We start from the raw sequence: 19337 nt of genomic DNA on the forward strand, positions 1-19337 counted from the left end.
CTTTTTGCTGAGATAATGTATATTAGGGAAACAGTAATTAATTATTGCGCTAAGGCACTGTATGCCTTTTTCCCACACTTTTTACTTGTGTATGCTTATCGATGGAGCTAAAGCAAACAAGCCTTCCCGTTACCTTCTTCCTTGTATGTTGTTGTTTGTTTAGTCATTCAGTCATGTCCGACTCTTTGTGACCCCATGGACTGTAGCCCACCAGGCTCCCCTGTCCATGGGATTTCCCAGGCAAGAGTACTGGAGAGGGTTGCCATTTCCTTCTCCAGGGGACCTTACCCACCCAGGGGTTGCTCCTGCATCTCCTGCATTGCAAACGGATTCTTTACCACTGAGTCACCTTTGTATTTTTTAGATCCTATAACTTGTTATCTTTTTTCGTGGACATAATTAACTTTTCTCCTCTGCTTAAGAATGTTCAATCTATCTTAGAGAGTTTGGTAGGAAATTTGCTTTAGAGTCAGCAAGAATTTATCACCATTTTTGAAAAAAGTTACTGCTTAGAATACACAGCCCACACACTAATACAGTAACATCTTCATATGTGAAAGCAAACAGTTTTTTAAAAATTTAGTAGTTTACAAAATCGTAACTTAGAGCTCAGGATTTTATAAACCTGGTTATGTGTCAGAATCACCTCAGAGATTCTGATTCAAAAGTTTAAGGATGGGGCCCAGTATTCTCTTTTTGGAAAAAACTGTCCCAGGATGATTTTGACACAGCCAGCCAAGTGCTAAGGAATGACTTCCATAATTTACTGTCAGAGTAAACATAGCTCTGAGCAAAATTAAATCCTGGGTGTTTTCATAGTTAAAAGGCTAAGCACGCTCTTCAGGAGGATGCGTGCATTCTTGTGTGTGTGTATGTGTGCACACTCTCGCGCTTTCAGTCACTTCCAACTCTGCAACGCCCCAGGCTCCTCTGTTTTGGGGATTTCCCAGGCAAGAATGCTGGAGTGGGTCACCATTTCCTCCTCCAGAGGATCTTCCCGACTCAGGGATGGAACCCGTGTTCTCTGTGTCTCCTGCTTTGGCAGGTAGATTCTTTACCACTCAGCCACCTGGGAATCCCTGCGTTTTTAATCAAGTCAGATTCTATTTTACTTCAGAAAATTATTATTCAACAGAAAATCTAATCTCACTTTGTCTTGGGAGAGTTTGGGAAAGTCCTTTAAATGTATCATAATGGTCTTTGATGTGTAATTTTTAGCACTTTGATGAAATAATAGTAATTTCAGAGACAAGGCTTCTAGACAACAAAAGGTGTGTTCATTTCTCTGGCTTTCTGTGTTGCTTTTACACTGCTGGCCACCCTCTGAGCATTTGGTAAATTTTCAGTGAAGAAGGCATGGAAAAGCTGGGAATCCGGTTGAGTCATTAGGCCAGGCCTGTCTGGCAGCAGCCACACTTCAGCTGTGGGCCCTGCCAATCTCTTCATTCTCATTTTGGCTGGCAAACAGGCCCCTTCTGGAGAAGTTGCTCTCAGTTAAAGCAACACTTGATAATCCCTTAAGTGTTTGCATCCATTATGAATACTCTCTTAACTTCTAAACTTTGTGTGTACAATTGCTTGTTTTTCTTAATGCTTTTTGATCCACCAGTAAATGCTAATAATAAGTGGTTATCTTTGTAAGAGGTTAATTTACATAAAATATGTTCTTTGACTAGTATGAAGTACTCCTTTGTGTCCAAGACCATGATGATCCAGCCATTGATGTGTGTAAGAAGCTTCTTGGGAAATATCCAAATGTTGATGCTAGATTGTTTATAGGTAAGTAACAAATTTCACAGTAACCTTTTTGCTTTAATATATTATATCTTCTTTGCATTAAACTATAGGTTAGGGTCCTAGACACCATTGAAGTTACTAATATGTTTGCTTTATGCATATTTGTTAGATATAGTGAAAGGTGTTTTTATCCTTTAGAGAAGACAAGTTATAAAAACAAATTTTGTTTTTCATATCAGGGATTAACAAAATTATCCCAAATTTGTTTTACTCATCAGCCACACATAAGAGTCCGTTATTTTTGTTTCTTTAATAATTTCAATCTATGGCCTTTTCTATATCTCATTGATTATAATTGAGATTGAGGGGTAGAATTCATTTTTGTAATATTGCAAAAAGGATATTTTCCCCAAAACCTACAGACTTATTCTAAATACTTGTTAGAGGTATATTTGCTATTAAATGTTTATTAATGTTTACTGTTAATACAAGCTCTTAATTAGAAAACTGAAACTAATGAATTTTCAAAGATAAATGATGTACTTTTCTTTTTGAGAATGAACAACTTTTTTCTAAATATGTTATTATGAGTAATAAGAAGCATGATGTTAAAGTTTATTTGTTTTAAGTATTAAATATGCAAGTATTTTCACTTCTCTCTAAGTATATGTATAATAGAAAATATTTTCAATATGGCATGAATTGTTCACTGCTATACTTTTGAAATTTTAGGTGGCAAAAAGGTTGGCATTAATCCTAAGATTAATAATTTAATGCCAGGATATGAAGTTGCGAAGTATGATCTTATATGGATCTGTGATAGTGGAATAAGAGGTAAGGTTTTTTCTTACTTATTTTATAAAATTATTCATTCAATAATAAAATGCCAAGAGCAACCTGAAAATACATTTATCAGTCATATTTGTTTACCTAATAAAGTAAGTTATTTTATCATTATTTCATGGTAGTATGTCAAGTTATACTTAATCAAATTTTGAAGTTTTTTTATGCTAAACTAGAATGTTACATGTATGAAAATGCTTTCATTTTGAAGAGAAAATTCCAACCATTAAAAAAAGCAGTAGTGGTACATTATACAGTCTGAGCTTTTTCATAGGTCGAAGTTTTCCCTTATTCAAGTGATACTTATCTTTTACTTTCATCTGTTAGTGGCATGTGCAATATACTATCTCATGCAAAGAGACAGAAGTTAATTGATACATATTTTACTGGAATTAAATACATTTTTAGAACACATTCATGGCTTTTTACTTAGCAGATTTTAGCAGGACACCTTTTATATATTGAAATTATAATTTGTATTTTTGCATTTTTAAAACATTTATACTTATAATTTCAGTGTTCCTTATTATTCCGTTATATTCTAATACCTCAGTTTTTTTCATCCTCAGCACCTTGGGGCTGGGTAATTCTTTGTAGTCAGGACTGTCCTGCAGATGTTTAGCAGCGTCCCTGGCCCCTACCAGTAGCACCTCTCAGTTGGTTGTGATGATCAGAACTGTCTCTGGACACACCACATGTCCCCTGCAGGGCGGCAGTTGAGAAGCACTTCCCAGACTACATGTATAAATAAGGCCCAAATGCAATTTTATACAGTAGATTGAGTTCTTAAATACTTGAAGGAAATAAAAATGAAGTCATATAAAATCATATGAGATTTTTGCTCTTTAAAAATGGGACAATGATTTAAATTTTATCAGCTTAAAATTTGAAAATTAGTAATAACTGTGGCACTTCAACTTAATTAGATCATTACAGGACTGTCAGTTCTTGGTCAGAGATTAGGTTCATTTTTCTCATTTGCTGTCTTAAATTGTTTACTGTCACATATTTGTTATGTTTTCAGTGTACAAACTTCCATCAGGTATATTCTCATTCAGTTCTAATTAGCAGTTTTAAGAGAAAGAACATCTCATACTCTCAGAAAGAGGAGGCTCATTTCCTATGATTACGATGCAGGAGCCAGAATGAACACTGAGGTCCTTTGACTTTTGCTCCTGTACCTTTTCCACGAGGACACATTGTCCATTATTCCAATCTGGAGGTTCAGAAACAGGGACTGTTAACATTTTCAAGATACATCCCACCTCTGGTACATATTAGGTATTTAACAGCCTGCAAAGGTCCAGAATAAATTCCCTACCGTATATTAGCCTTTTTGAAATTTTCTATTCTACTCAGAGAAGTGATTGAGATTCATTTTATTAGACCTATATTCAAAGAAAACATTTATTAAGAATTTAGTAGCTCACAGAATATATTACATTCATGGGCATTTTACTAAAAGGGATTTTTTTCCTCTCTCCCTCTGCACCTTTTCTTTTGCATCATAGTGATTCCAGACACACTCACGGACATGGTTAACCAAATGACAGAAAAAGTAGGGCTGGTTCACGGGCTGCCATATGTAGCAGACAGACAGGGCTTTGCTGCTACGTTAGAACAGGTAAGTACAATGCTTATAGACAATACGCTTGTTATCAGATCCCTAATCTCCCAGAAGCTTGAGGCTATGCTGAGAGTTGGGCTGAGGTGCCGGAAGTTAACTGTATTAAGTCTGCTTTAACCTGCTGACACTAGTGGTAAAGAACCCACCTGCCAGTGCAGGAGGCACAAGAGATGCAGGTTCAAGCCCTGGGTCGGGAAGATCCCCTGTAGAAGGGCATGGCCCCCCACTCCAGTATTCTTGCTTGGAGAATCCCATGAACAGAGGAGCCTGGCAGGTTACAGTCTATAGGGTCGCAAAGAGTTGGACACCACGGAAGCGACTTAGCACGCACGCAACCTGCTGAGTACTGGCAGCCTCAAGTTGAGAGTAGCTGTTTTCATTAGTGAAGAAATGCTTGGGGCCCCGGAATCCCAGCTGAACTTCCTGTGCTCTAGCAAGGAACAGATGTGCCCAGGAAACACCTTGTGGTCTTACTACCAGCTTAGCACAGTACATTCTTTTTCCTTGTGGTCCTTATTTTCAATTCTTGAGTTCAGTTCTGGATTACTGACTTATATAAAAGTATGTGTTATATAATTCTTTCAAAGATCCAGTATGAAAAGAATGCATTTTAAGTATCATGAAGTATTTCAATATATACAAAAAAAGGAAAATTGCTCATATGAATCATTGTAAAATCCACTTGATTTCCTTCTACAACAGATTTCTAAAAATTATCTGAACAACTCATGTTTTCCATTTTTACTCCACACCTTTTAACAATATACAGACTTACGTGTAGGATACTGTAAGTTAGGAGGAAGTATAATAAGCAGAATAAATCAAAACACAAACCACTCCCAGAACCCTACCAATTAGAGGAAGTTGCTATTTTTAAAAATTAGTTTATTTTAGCATTAAGAATTTTTTTCTCTGTGTACTTTCTACAAAGCAAAGTTGAGATTATACTAAAAGTAATTTGTATCTTATTTTTGTTACTTCATAAACTGTTCCCCATATCATTAATATTATTTTATAAAAGTAACTTTTATTGGCTCGATTATAGTTTGTTATATAAGTGTATCCTATACTTAACCATTCCTGTACTGTTAAACATTAGGAGAAAAGAGTTGTCTTAATGTTATAACAGAAGGGTATACAGTTTCAATCTCCAGATATACCAACTTGAAGCACATCTGTATTTATATTCTTTTGAATTGCAATCATCTGAGGGTAAAGGGTTCAGTGTAGAAACTTGCATTCAGCCTTTGGCAGTGTCAGTCAGCTGTGTATGCATGCTCAGTTGCTTCTGTTCTGTCCCATTCTTTTGTGACCCCATGGACTAGAGCCTGCCAGGCTCCTCTGTTCATGGGATTTTCCCAGCAAGAATACTGGAATGGGTTACCATGCCCTCCTCCCAGGGATCTTCCTGACCCAGGGATCCAACCCGAGTCTCCTGCATCTCCTGCACTGCAAGCAGAGCTTACCACTGAGCCACTGGGGAAGCCCAGATGCCACAATTTTTGTTTAATAAAGAAACTCTAGGTAGTTACTTTAAAATTAAATGCTTTTTATTCTTATGCTCCATGTTATGTTTTTGTTTTGGAAATATCCAACTTGATATGTATGTCAATAATAGATATCTCCCAGATTATACTCACTCCCTTAGTTTAAGTTTAGCCCCTAAAAGTCACCATTACTTAGAGTGAATGGAGACAGGTCCGAGGAATTATTCCGGTGTATAAAGAAATCATGGGAGTCTTCATCACAGTGCCCAATCCCACCTCAATCCTAAAACCTCACTTAATATCTGCTTAAAGAATTAAGATAGGTGCTTTCAGTTTTAGAAGTTTGGTTCAATTCTATCCCACAAATACTAGGGCTTCATTCCAGTCTGGGCATAGGTTAGGTAGGAAGAATTGCATTGTTAATCATCTGTGATTATTAGCTTATTCTGTGCCATATATGTGATTTCTGCCATTAAGAAAGATCACTTCTCTCCATTTTGAGCTGCTATTGCCCTCCATATCTGTGAGTGCTACATCTGTGGCTTCAACCAACCATAGATTCAAAGTATTTGAAAAAAAAGTTACAAAAGCAAAATGTGAATTTGCCTTGAGCCAGCAATTTACATAGTATTTGCATTGTATTAGGTATGGTAAGTAATCTGACAGTTGTAGATAATTCACAAATAGTATTGGTGGATTTTTGGTCCAGGGCTTATAGAACCAATCCCCCTAGGATACAGAGAGATGACTAATTAGAAAAGGCAACATACCTAAGATATAAATAATAGGTTTTATATCTGATAAGTTGGGTAAGTTTGGATGACCATTTTATTCTACCATTAATTCAGCGGTTTGCATTTTTGATGACTCCAAAGCACACTAGGAAAGGGGCAGTAAAATGGAGACAGAATATTAGCGTCCACCCTGTTTATGAAAAATACACTGAAAAATGGGGAATTTGAGAAGCTTAGTGACTTGGGCAGGAAACAGCTAACTACAAAAATATACAGGAAAAGGAATTAAGAAATAGAATTGTTCTCTTGATTGATGTACCTGTGAGTGTTTTGTGTGTGTATGTGTATAGCCACTTGCATACATATACACATACACATATGTACATATACCTATGTATGTAGATGTGTGTATATTTATGTGAACAGTATGAAAAGAGGACACATTAAATATTAATATCGTATATCAGTAAGTGATATTTTCACCTCTCTTATTTAAATCCAAATTGTTTTACTTCAATAAATCTTTAAATCTTGGAGTTTTAGGAAAGACAGTATTTATTTGAGACTAAAGTATACTTTTCCCTCCCAGAAGTACATACTACTACTTTGTAAAAGTGATAATAACAAGAGTAGTCAATCAAATTAGAAATTACTGACTGCTTGCTATATGTAAACATTATTTTGTACCACTGTTCATTCAGGTAGTTTATGTAAGAATAATAGACTGTTCACCCAATCATCCTTAAGTTCATTAGGAAAAGGAATTTATAAACATCATACTTCTAACATAAACTTCTAATTGTATACATATGTTTTCGGTTTTGTCTTGGCAGGTGTATTTTGGAACCTCTCATCCAAGGTCCTATATCTCTGCCAATGTCACTGGCTTCAAATGTGTAACGGGAATGTCTTGTTTAATGAGAAAGGATGTATTAGATCAAGCAGGAGGGCTTATAGCTTTTGCTCAATATATTGCTGAAGATTACTTCATGGCCAAAGCAATAGCTGACCGGTAAGAAAACTAAATTAAATTAGGCTGTTGTATTTTTTATTTCTGAACTTATGTTGGCTTTTTCTGTTTGTTAAACCCATGGATTAAGAGCTATTTTATTTTTTGCTAGTAAGTACAGAATAGTTTAATACTTTTAGAATGTAATTCCTACTAATTATTCAGGTACACACTAATGAAGCAAATAAATGTTCTAATTTCTCTACATTCTTCAAATTAATGTGGTTTCAAAAACAGTATGGAATTTACTTAAAAAACTAAAAATAGAGTTATTATATGATCCTGCAGTCTCACTCCTGGGCATATTTCTGAAGACAAGTCTTAATTTGAAGATACATTCACCCCAGTGTTCATAGCAGCACTATTTGCAATAGTCAAGACATGGAAGCAACCCACATGCCTATCAACAGATGAATGGATGAAGATGTGATCTGAGTATATAATGGAATATTACTCAGTCATAAAAAAGAATGAAATACTGTCTTTTGCAGCAACATGGATGGACCTAAAGGTTATCATATTGAGTGAAGTAAGTCAGACAGAGAAAGACAAATATCATAAACTCACAGACATAGAAAACAAACTTTATGTTTACCAAAGGGAATAGTGGAGGACAAGGGGAGGAGAAAAATTAGGAGTTTGGGGTTAACATATATACACCACTGTATATAAAATAGGGGACTTCCCTGGTGGATCAGTGGTAAAGAATCTGCCTGCAATGCAGGTATGATCCTTGGTAGGAAAGATCCCCTGGAGAAGGAAATGGCAACCCACTCCAGTATTCTTGCCTGGGAAATCCCATGGACAGAGAACACTGGTGGGCTACAGTCCATGGAGCCACAAGAATCAAACAAGACTTGGCGACTAAGCCACCACCATCATTTATAAAACAAGTAAACAAGGACCTACTGTATAGCACACATATATATAGTATATACTGGGTTGGCCAAAAAGTTCGTTCTCTGGGACTGTAAATTTTCATTATTATGAATGTAAATTTTTATGTGTTTTAAAAGAATTAAAAGTATTAGTGCAGTCATAAAGCCAGTAGGTGAAAATTCAAAGAATGAGATTTCAAATTTTGAGATTTCTCAGTAGATTATTTGATACTTTGCTAAGAAGCTACCTAATGATTCATGATTGGCTTAATCACACTTTTCTATCACAAAATGACACTCATTTGCTTTTTTAAGGGAGATTGTTTCCTTGATAATTTACTGAAGGTGTCATCTTAAAAGTTGAAGTATGTTTTCAAACTTATCTTCTGGTGGTGTTAGTATGGTCCATGGTTTCATATTGTTTCTCATGAGATATGGAATGCCACTTTTGTTTATATTTCTTCTTGAATATTCACATACATAGCCCCCACTACTTCTTTTATTGGTTAATAGTGTTCAGAGACTTAAATACAAGCCCCACTCCATTTAGTACTTTCAGAATGTCTGTATTTTAAGTTTATTAAACTATGAACTGAGGGGTTGTAGTTCCCTCCAGTTCTTAGGTGGTACTGTCATGGGCTTCTGTAATGACTGAAATGTGTTTAAGTATGATACACCCTATGTAGGGTGCTATCCTGGGACGAGGCTCACCCTGAACACTAGCAGTTGCTCACTTTAAAAAAAAAAAGAATAGCTGATTTATAGTATTATAAAGTTTTAGGTGTACAACATAGTGATTCAGTATTTTTATATATTAAACTCCATTTAAAGTTATAGCAAAATTATGACTGTATTTCCCTGTGCTATACAATATACCCTTGTTGCCTATTTATTTTATACATAGTAGTCTGTATCTCTTCATCCTTTTCCTCTGTCTTGCCCCTCCCTCCTTCCCTCTCCCCACTGGTAACCAGTAGTTCTCTAACTCTGTGAGTCTTTTTTGTTTAGTCACTCATTTATTTTTTAAATTCCACATATAAGTGATAACAGAATATTTATCTTTCTATGTCTCACTTATTTCACTAAGCATAATACCCTCTATGTCCATCCACATTGTTGTAAATGGCAGGATTTCATTCTTTTTCATGGCTAAGCAATATTCCATTGTATGTATGGAATACATCTTCTTTTTCCATTCATCTGTTGATTGACAGGTTGCTTCCATATCTTGGCTACTGTAAATAAAGCTGCTTACTCTTTACAGTAATGAATAAATACATGTCATCCTTGCATGTATGTGTTCATGGTCATAGCTCATTTTATAACTGTCTTAATTTTCAGAGGTTGGAGGTTTGCAATGTCCACTCAAGTTGCAATGCAAAACTCTGGCTCATATTCAATTTCTCAATTTCAGTCCAGAATGATCAGGTAAGTCAGCTGGCTTTCTTCTTTTTATACTTTATTAAAAGAAAAAGGGAATGGGGAGTATTTTTACATGGTCTTAACTTGGTTTAAAAAAAAAACAACGAAAAGTCAGATTTTGTTTTGTCCCAGAAAAGAGAAGTTAACTTCTTCATTAAAATAAAGTTAATGTCCCAGTATATTTTCTTTCCATTGTAAGCCTTCAAAAAAGAGATGTTGAGACTTTGGGGTTTTTTTATGCTGACCTCTATTTTCTAACTTTTTTACTCCTGGAATTTTATGATCATTACTCATCAGAGTATAGGTCATGCAAATGAATTGATAGACATTTTTCTTTGAGACACTAAATAAAAATAGAAAAGAGATTCATTAAATACTCTTTAAAGCTTATGTAAAAGGCCTTTAAATAACAGGGTATAATGTTGATCATTTTGAGAAAAATTGATTAGTCTTGTAATCAGGCTGTTGTTTAAAGAAAATCCTTTCTTTTTTTCAAGGTGGACCAAATTGCGAATTAACATGCTTCCTGCTACAATAATTTGTGAGCCAATTTCAGAATGCTTTGTTGCCAGTTTAATTATTGGATGGGCAGCCCACCATGTATTCAGATGGGATATTATGGTATTTTTCATGTGTCATTGCCTGGCATGGTTTATATTTGACTACATTCAACTCAGGGGTGTCCAGGTATGTGGATAGGCATGCAAAGGTTGGAGGTCATTTGGTGGAACTAAAATAGTTTTGATTCAGAAAAAGTTGAAAATCTGTCTGAGTCATTTTTTAGCCCCCCAGTGAAGATTAAAATCAAATTAAGCATTAGTTCCCTTAGTGGAATGTGGACACAAAAGGGAACTTGATTTTCAACTTTCAGCTGGTTATACAGTCACTTTTATTCAGACTCCAAAAAAAAAATGATATTAAAGCAAATTGACAAGTCTTCAAACTTAAAATATGTCAGGATAGCAGTTTATTTTAATACTGCTTCTATTCCTAATGAACACTTTTCTTAACGAGTATAACATGACTGTTAAATTATCTAAAGAAGCAAACTTGATATTTTTTAGATAGTTTTTATTTATTTATTTTATATTTGGCTGTGCTGGGTCTTGTTGCATGGGGTTTTCTGTAGTTGCGAAAAGCAGGGGCTGCTTTCTAGTTGTGGGGCGTGGGTTTCTCATTGCAGTACCTTCTCTTGTTGTAGAGCACGGGTTTTAGGGTACACAGGCTTCAGCAGTTGTGGTTCCCGGGCTCTAGAGCTCAGGCTCAGTAGCTGTGGCACACGGGCTTAATTGCTCCACGGCATGTGGGACCTTCCCGGATCAGGGATCGAACCCACGTCTCCTGCATTGGCAGGCAGATTCTTTACCACTGAGCCACCAGGGAAGCCCCAAACTTGATTTTATGTAATGTATTTAATAGCGTTAAATGGAAGTATTTCACTTTTTAACTGGGTCTGTAATCAGGCAGTAAATAATTTATGTTTTTAATTCCTAGGGTGGTACACTGTGTTTTTCAAAACTTGATTATGCAGTAGCTTGGTTCATCCGTGAATCCATGACAATATACATTTTTTTGTCGGCATTATGGGACCCAACGATAAGCTGGAGAACTGGTCGCTACAGACTGCGCTGTGGAGGCACAGCTGAGGAAATTCTAGATGTATAACTACAGCTTTGTGACTGTACATAAAGGAAAAAAGAGAAGTATTATAAATTATGTTTATATAAATACTTTTAAAAAATCTACCTTCAGTAGTTTTATCACATGTATGTTTTGGTATCTGTTCTTTAATTTATTTTTGCATGGCGCTTGCATCTGTGAAAAGAAAAAAAAAAAGGAAGAAAAAAAAAAAACACATCTGTAGTCTTGGCCAAATGGTTGTATTTTATTTTGTGGAATTAGAGAATCAAGAGAATTGGTTCTAGGAACCTGGGTTCGGTTTTTGTTGTTGTCGTTTATTTTTTAAAAGTATATAAATAAATCTATATATAAATGAATGTTCTGCAACAAACACTATGACAGTATCCTTCAGTAGAGAAAGTTTCTTACTGGTGAGTACACTCTTTTAGACCATGTATGAGATGGCAGCAGCTTTGTTGGGGTGGTTAGAAGAGACTAGAAGGTGTAATCCCTTTTCATGTCTCAAGTGAAAGGTATTATGCAGTGAAGCGCCCACAACAAGGTACTAACTGAGAAACTTTTTCATGCTTCATGCCTACCTCTTGTAGTCGTTGCAGAGCAAATATAAATTGTAATACGGTAGCTAGGCCTTGCAAAAACAAACGGAAAAAACTTTAAAAGTAATAATAACAAGAGAGCTTGAGTCTAGTATTTATATGAATCTGTGAGAAATATTTTTTCGGTCTCACCGCAATGAACCAAAAGTGGTTGAGTTTGGTTTTTAATTGTAGCCATGTCTCGAAGGCATCTTTTTTGACCAACTCTTGTTGGTTCTGTCTTGAACCATTGTTAATCACTGTGCTGGTGAATCTTTCCTTCCCTGCTCCTCACCTGACCCACCCCATCTTTCCTTAACGTTTTGTCAGGGGGTGGGGGGAGGGGGGTTTGTTTTAGTGTGAGTGGATGTTTTGATAGTTGTGAGGAAAAAATGCATTTCAGACACATTTCACACATGAGCTATTTTCTTACACAGTCTGTCTTATTGTTAAAAAGAATGTAATTTCATGATACAGGTATTTAATATCTTTTTTAAGTAAATAAATATTCTAGCCATCAAGAAATAAATTGCAGTAGAGATTAAGAGGGGACAGAATGAGTTTTACTCTTAACATTAATCAGTATCAAACTAAGTCTACTGTGTGTGTTTTTTTTTTAAATTCCTGTTAGTCTAGTCTTATTTAAATTGGATTTTTGTATTCCAGTTTGTATGACAAAATAGACTAGAACGGTTCCGGTTGTAAACGCACGCTCTGTTTCACTATTCTCTCCCCATCATGCCGCTAAACTTGCTTGTCAGGTTGTGCTTAACTTGTGGTGAACTGGACTTGTTTTTGTTTAAAAAAAAAAAAAAGGCGAAAATGTAAGGGACAGTGCATAAGCCTTTCTCTCTTTTTTTTTTATTGTAGTGGAATTTTTTTGCTTTTTCTTCAGGAACGGATGGCATGTTGTCCATATGAATGCCTGCTGCGGGGCTGACACTGGCAATATGGCAGCTTCAAACTCTTTTTTTTTTAAGTTTCTGCAGTTTCCATGTCAAAGCATAATGTGTCACTTATTAGCAATAACTACTTATTTATATGAATACTTTTTCACTTCACTGAGCCAGTTTCATTTAATTGTGTAATGAGTATATACATGGTTTAAACTGCAGTGTATCGGTAAACCTGTGTATACTTTGTGTACACATTATATGCAAGCTTTCTCTGGGCCAAACTACTTCATTCTTTTTCTTTTTTTTTTTGCCTTATGATGAATTTGTTTGAAGGGCATTTTCTTCATGAACAAAGGCTTTGATACATATTCCTTTCTATGTGAAATGGGGGGTAGTATTGTTCCCTGAGGAAAGTTGCACAGTGCAAACCAGTCTAGTTGTGACCCACTCTGTTTATTTAAGTCATTGTCATACAAGCTGAATTTTGCTGACCATGTTTGTAATTTGTTGGTTTTGTTTAATGAAGTTTGGTTGATGCCATCTTTTGCACTGCTGAAATGAAATCTTGCTTATTCCTTAGTTTTTTGCTGATCTCAGTATGGGCAGTGTAACAGCAAAACCAAAATGGCTGGACAGACTTCTTGTGTTTGTAAATATAAAAAAATGACTGTTCTGTATATGTGTTTTTTATGTGATAGTGGAGTATTTCCTTCCAATGAAGCTTCACTTAAGCAGACAGAACGATTGTTTATTAGCAAGTTTGAAGTGATGATAAAATGATAAGAAATTATGTACATGTTGAAGAGAGCATCACAGCAGAACTGTAGGAGTCCAAATTTAATAAACTGTCTAAAAAAAAAGTGTCTATAATATACCATGTTTATTATTTAAAATCACTGTCTTAAGTTTTTCAAAAAATAAAAAATTTGAATACAATCAAAACATTAGCAATAATGTATTTTTGTTTTGTGTCTTTTATATTTTTATAAATAACATGTTCTACCATTCACAGCAGAATTATTCAAAGAAAATTTACCTGTGCTACAGATGAGATGAGAGTGAGTGAGTGAAAGTCGCTCAGTCATGTCCAACTCTTTGCGACCCCATGGACTATACAGTCCATGGAATTCTCCAGGCCAGAATACTGGAGTGGGTAGCCTTTCCCTTCTCCAGGGGATCTTCCTGACCCTGGAATTGAACTGGGGTCTCCTGCACCACAGGTGGATTCTTTACCAACTGAGCTATCAGGGAGTCAGGCTTTTCTGTATTGGCCTAATGTTAAAATCACCTGGAGAACCTTTTTTAAAGACTACAGATGCCTGGGCCCTGCCTCTGAAGTCTGGTTGAATTATTCTGGGTGGAGCCTGAGCACTGCTCTTTGCTCTGTGCAGGCAGATTTGAGAATTCCTGGCCCATTACAACATTTAGAAAATACTCCGTGGTCCTTTAGTCTCTTCTCACCTGCACTTACAACCTGATCTCAGCCTTTGAGATCTTACCACCCAATGGCTAGGAAAGGCAGATCCAAGCAAACGAATGGAGTGGCTTCGCTGCTGGAGACCTCAGAGAGAAATAGACTATGTGTTACCCTGCACATTATCCATGACCAGGCTCCTCCCAAGCTTGGAGGCATCCCCAGGCCTGTTTTACCAGCAGCCCTCAGATAAGAATGCTTTTAACTGGAGAGCCAATCCCGAGGGAGAAAGACTGTAGAAGGGATTTGACTGTGACCTGTCAGAGGCCCCACACCTAGCACGTTGACCCAGTAAGCAAGCTCATTCCTCTTGGTCTGTAAAGTAGACTTCTAAGCCTGACGTTTCAGAAATGATCAACAAAATTTGTGTGTAGGTCTTAGAGTTTTTATAGCTAGGCAAACTTTGAAGAGCCCTTGCCCTTATTTTAGAGTAAAAAGCTGAGACGTCCACTGTGAAAGCTATGATCACAGAGGGTTAGATATACAGTTGTTGGCAGAACTGGGAATGGCCCCCACCTGCATCTTTCAGGTCACTTTACTAGATCCTGTTGTTTATAAAGTTCTGCCTACAAAGCTTTATAACTCATTGTATAAACCTTAAATTTTTTTAAAAAAATCTGTAACTTCAATAACCATCTATATTCCAACTCTTAAGTTGTTCCAAGAACCAAACTCAAACCTGCCAAACAAGAATATAATTATAAAGCTAGTTTAAATGCTTTACATGTATCACTTGATAGATGAGATTACTACGTACCACAGAACTATGTTCAGGTACGTGAAAATAGTTCAGACATTTCCTTCTCATGTTTATTAGAGTATAATGTTTGGATTATTTATTCTTTGCAAGTTATACTTTATGATTGTAAACTTCTTTTGGTTGGAAGGGAGACAAACATTACAAAATGGTGAGCAATTATCTGTGCAGAACTGTAGGGAATGCATTTGAGTAATTTGTCTTAAAAATATGAACCTCTGGGAGATAGCTTAGAATCACTAGCTCCACATTAAAAAACTATATATCTAACTGTGTGCTAAATTGCTTCAGTAGTGTCCAACTCTTTGTGACCCTATGAACTGTACCCCGCCAGGCTCCTCTGTCCATGGGATTCTCCAGACATCCCATGGGTTGCCATGTTCTCCTCCAGGGGATCTTCCCGACCCAGGGATGGAACCCAGGTCTCTTATGTCTACTGCATTGGCAGGTGGGTTCTTCACCACTGGTGCCACCTGGGAAGCCCGTATATAACTTTGTTTCTTAAGCAGCTAGATGCCTAAGAACCAGAATGTGCTAAACACTACACAACCCCTGCCCTGTCCTGGGAGAGATTGGCAGAGACTCTGGGTGGTTTCATGTGCTTTGTTGTTTAGACTATTAGTCATGAAGACATCCATGCTAACACCATGCACTTGTAATTAAACAATATAAGGATATCATTTCTTTATACCAGGACTGAAGTATCTGTCGTGCCCGCTCCTGCTGCCTCCACAGCACCCATTGTCACCTTGTTTTCGCTGTTTCCTTACCCTTGACATCAACCCTAGAACTTGTGTCATCTGCCAACATTTGACCAACACCAGGCCAGTGGAAGGGACACAGGCAGGAGGTTAGAGAATTCCACAGACCATTGATGGGCTGCTGTGGAGTGTGGAGCCTTCCCAGCTGGCACAGTGGTAAACAATCCGCCTGCCAATGCAAGGGACATGGGGTCAATCCCTGGGTCAGGAAGATCTCCTGGAGTAGGAAATGGCAACCCACTCCAGTATTCTTACTGGGAAAATTTGCATGGACAGAGGAACCTGGCAGGCTACATTCCAGGGGGGTTGCAAAGCATGGCAAGGAGTGAGTTTGGAAGTGGAGACTTGGGAGTCATTTCCATAGAGATGGTAGTTGAGAACCATTGAAAGCAATAACCAAAGACAGTGTCATTGGGCAAGAGCTAAGGACAGAATCCTGGTCACCTATTTAAATATTCAGCTGGAGAAAAGCACCCAGGAAAAGAGGCTGCCAATGTGCCAGACAGCCTTTTAGTAGCCATAGAGTTTGAGGCAGTTCACTTAATTTTTCTGCCCCTATGTTTGTCAACCATGTGGAAATGGGGAGGTAATTATGTGTGTGTATATATACACACACACACACACACACACACACACATACATACATACAGTGATGGCTAGTTCCTCTCTCCTTTCAAAGAAGAAAAGTAGTGCAAGGAATATCACAGGTGCCTTAGATTTCAAGCAGAAAATGGTCAGTGGGGTCATGGACAAAAAGGAATGAAGGCTGGTAAGTTCAGGAACAGACATGCTTCCTGCAGTGTCACTGGTGTTACATGTCAGCGTGTGAGAACAGCAAGGAGATCAGTCCATCCTAAAGGAAATCAACCCTGAATATTCATTGCAAGGACCGATGCTGAAGCTGAAGCTCCAGTACATTGGCCACCTGATGCGAAGAGTCAACTCATTTCCCCTGATGCTGGGAAAGATTGAAGGCAGGAGGAGAAGGGGGTGACAGAGGATGAAGTGGTTGTACGGCATCACCAACTCAGTGGACGTGAGTTTGAGCAAGCTCTGGGAGTGAGTGAAGGACAGAGGAGCCTGGCGCGCTGCAGTCCATGGGGTCGCAAAGAGTCAGACATGACTTTGCGTCTGAACAACAACATGAGAACTTAGCTTCTTTATGGATGGTCTGTCTTGTTTTACATTGTATTTTCTTCAAGGAAAGAGGAAAGGGCAAGGTGTTCTGATAGAGCTAGAAATGGCTCCTGACCCTGAGAGTAACCATCTGAATCTTGTGCCAAAAAAAGTTTTAGGAATGGCTGCTCTGGGAATTCTCTAGTTGTCCAGTGGTTAGAACTCTATGCTTTCACTGTTATGGGACCAGGTTCAATCTCTGGTTGGGTTGGGGAACTAAGGTTCCACAAGCTACACAGCAGGGCCAAAAAAACCCCAAAAACAAGTGGCTGGCTGCTCCTCACATTCAGTAGAGTGGAAGGAACTGAAATCAGATTATTAGGACTTAAGGAGCATGCCAGGCATTAATGAAAGTTTTGAGTACAGATACTTGGAAATTGCAATAGTGATGCATTTTTCATCCAAGGTCCCAGTAATCCTAGGCTAAAAAGAATTCTGACTTGAATTCCTTACAAAGACAATGAAGGGTCCCTTCCAATCTTCCAGTCCAGTGACTTTATTTGAGACCGTTCACTTAATTTGAGACAGTACAGATGCTGTCTATACCATGATCAGCATCCAACAAAAATTTTTGACTTTCCAGCCCTGCCCATCTGCCCATAGTCTGCACCTTTTATTTTTGCTCTTATTTCGCTTTTTATTTTTCTACTTGTTTTACTCCCTGCTCTGTTTCTATATTAACCTAGAGCTTAATCTCTCATTGACTTTGGCTTCACTTTCTGACCCCATGCTCCTCAGCATCACTCAAGAGTCCTTCCTTTTTTCACTTCATTCCACCTTCTCTCCCACCACCCCGCCTCCACCCCCTGTTCTCCAAATTGAGCCAGTACTTCCTTTTTCTCATGCTGTTTCCATGGTCTGAAAGTTCCTCTCTCTCCCTCCAACTTCATGTTCTCTATTAGGATCCTCTACCCTTTAACCCACAACTCACATTCAGTCCACGACCTCTCCAGAGTTCTGTGTACTCACATTATTGTCTGTTATGTTTAGACAGGCATTTAGTTTTGTGTCCTTGAGTTATTTCCAGCTTTTTAATGACCTGAACTTGGCATGTCTTCCTAAAAATGACTATTTTTGTGTCCATTTCTCTTCTCACCTTCCCTTCCTTCCAGTACTTTCACAAATGTGTTTTTATTGATAATCAAGGAGAAACTCCTTAATACTATCTCAAATATCACCTAACTTCTTTTCACCCGCTTGTGTTAGCAGTGCATTTGTTGTTTCCTTCCCCCCTTCTGCTTGACAAAAGGATTTGTCTGCATATGAGTAAAACACTAAAATTTTGTTTCACGCTTCTGGAATTGTCTAGTTCTGTTTTATTGTTTTGTTTTTATTTGGTTTTAACTTTGAGAAGCCAGTGGTTATTGGAAGGAATCAGAGGTGACCACGTCACCAACACCCTATAAACCTATTGGATCTTGTGTTTTTGTTTTTTAAGGTAACGTATTGCTTTTCAAATCATAAAAATAGTTCACGTTTACTATAGAAGAACCAATGCAAAAGTAAATAAAAGCTCTCCTAGATATATGCCCAAGGGAATTGAAAGCAGGGAATCTATGTGCCTACAAAAAACTTGAACATGAATGTTCATAGCAACATTGTTCATAATAACCAAAAAGTGGAAACAACCCAAATGTCCATCACCTGACAAATGGATAAACAAAATTTAGTATATCCATACCATGGAATGGGAGAAGGCAATGGTACCCCACTCCAGTGTTCTTGCCTGGAGAATCCCAGGGATGGGGGAGCCTGGTAGGCTGTAGCCCATGGGGTCGCTGGGAGTCGGACACGACTGAGCGACTTCACTTTCACTTTTCACTTTCATGCATTGGAGAAGGACATGGCAACCCACTCCAGTGTTCTTGCCTGGAGAGTCCCAGGGACGGGGGAACCTGGTGGGCTGCTGTCTATGGGGTTGCACAGAGTAGGACACGACTGAAGCGACTTAGCAGCAGCAGCAGTACCATGTATTAGTATTCAGTCCCAAAAAGCAATGAAGTATTGATACATGCCACAACACCACCTTGGAAACATTATGCTACATAAAAGAAGTTAGATACAAAAGGCTACATAGTTTATGACTCCATCTGTGTGAAATGTCCAGAGTCAGCAAATCTGTGGGGACAGGAAGTAGATCAGTAGCTGCCAGGGGCTGGAGGATGGTAGGAAAGAGGAGTGACTCCAACAGATACAGGGTTTCTTTTTGAAATGATGAAAATGTTTTGCAATTAGATAGTGGTGATCAGTCACACAACATTCTGAATATACTTAAAAAAATCTCTGAATGGCACACTTCAAAAGGCAAACTTGATGGTAT

The 19337-nt window shown here is 37.7% G+C and overlaps 1 protein-coding gene across 1 annotated transcript in view; it reads left to right on the forward strand.

Moving 5' to 3' along the window:
- The window catches only part of UGCG (UDP-glucose ceramide glucosyltransferase), a 38488-nt gene extending 24697 nt beyond the window's left edge, over window positions 1-13791 (forward strand). The window contains exons 3-9 of the mRNA XM_081574555.1: window positions 1677-1779; window positions 2470-2571; window positions 4092-4204; window positions 7262-7440; window positions 9657-9743; window positions 10235-10424; window positions 11232-13791. Of these exons, the coding sequence (XP_081430681.1) occupies window positions 1677-1779; window positions 2470-2571; window positions 4092-4204; window positions 7262-7440; window positions 9657-9743; window positions 10235-10424; window positions 11232-11402 (945 nt within the window). The 3' untranslated portion in view covers window positions 11403-13791. The remainder of the gene's footprint in view (window positions 1-1676; window positions 1780-2469; window positions 2572-4091; window positions 4205-7261; window positions 7441-9656; window positions 9744-10234; window positions 10425-11231) is intronic.
- Window positions 13792-19337: the final 5546 nt, after the last annotated feature.

The sequence above is a fragment of the Giraffa tippelskirchi genome, chromosome 1, assembly GCF_054371585.1.
Source record: "Giraffa tippelskirchi isolate mGirTip1 chromosome 1, T2T-mGirTip1v1.2.pri, whole genome shotgun sequence".
NCBI classification, from domain to species: domain Eukaryota; kingdom Metazoa; phylum Chordata; class Mammalia; order Artiodactyla; family Giraffidae; genus Giraffa; species Giraffa tippelskirchi.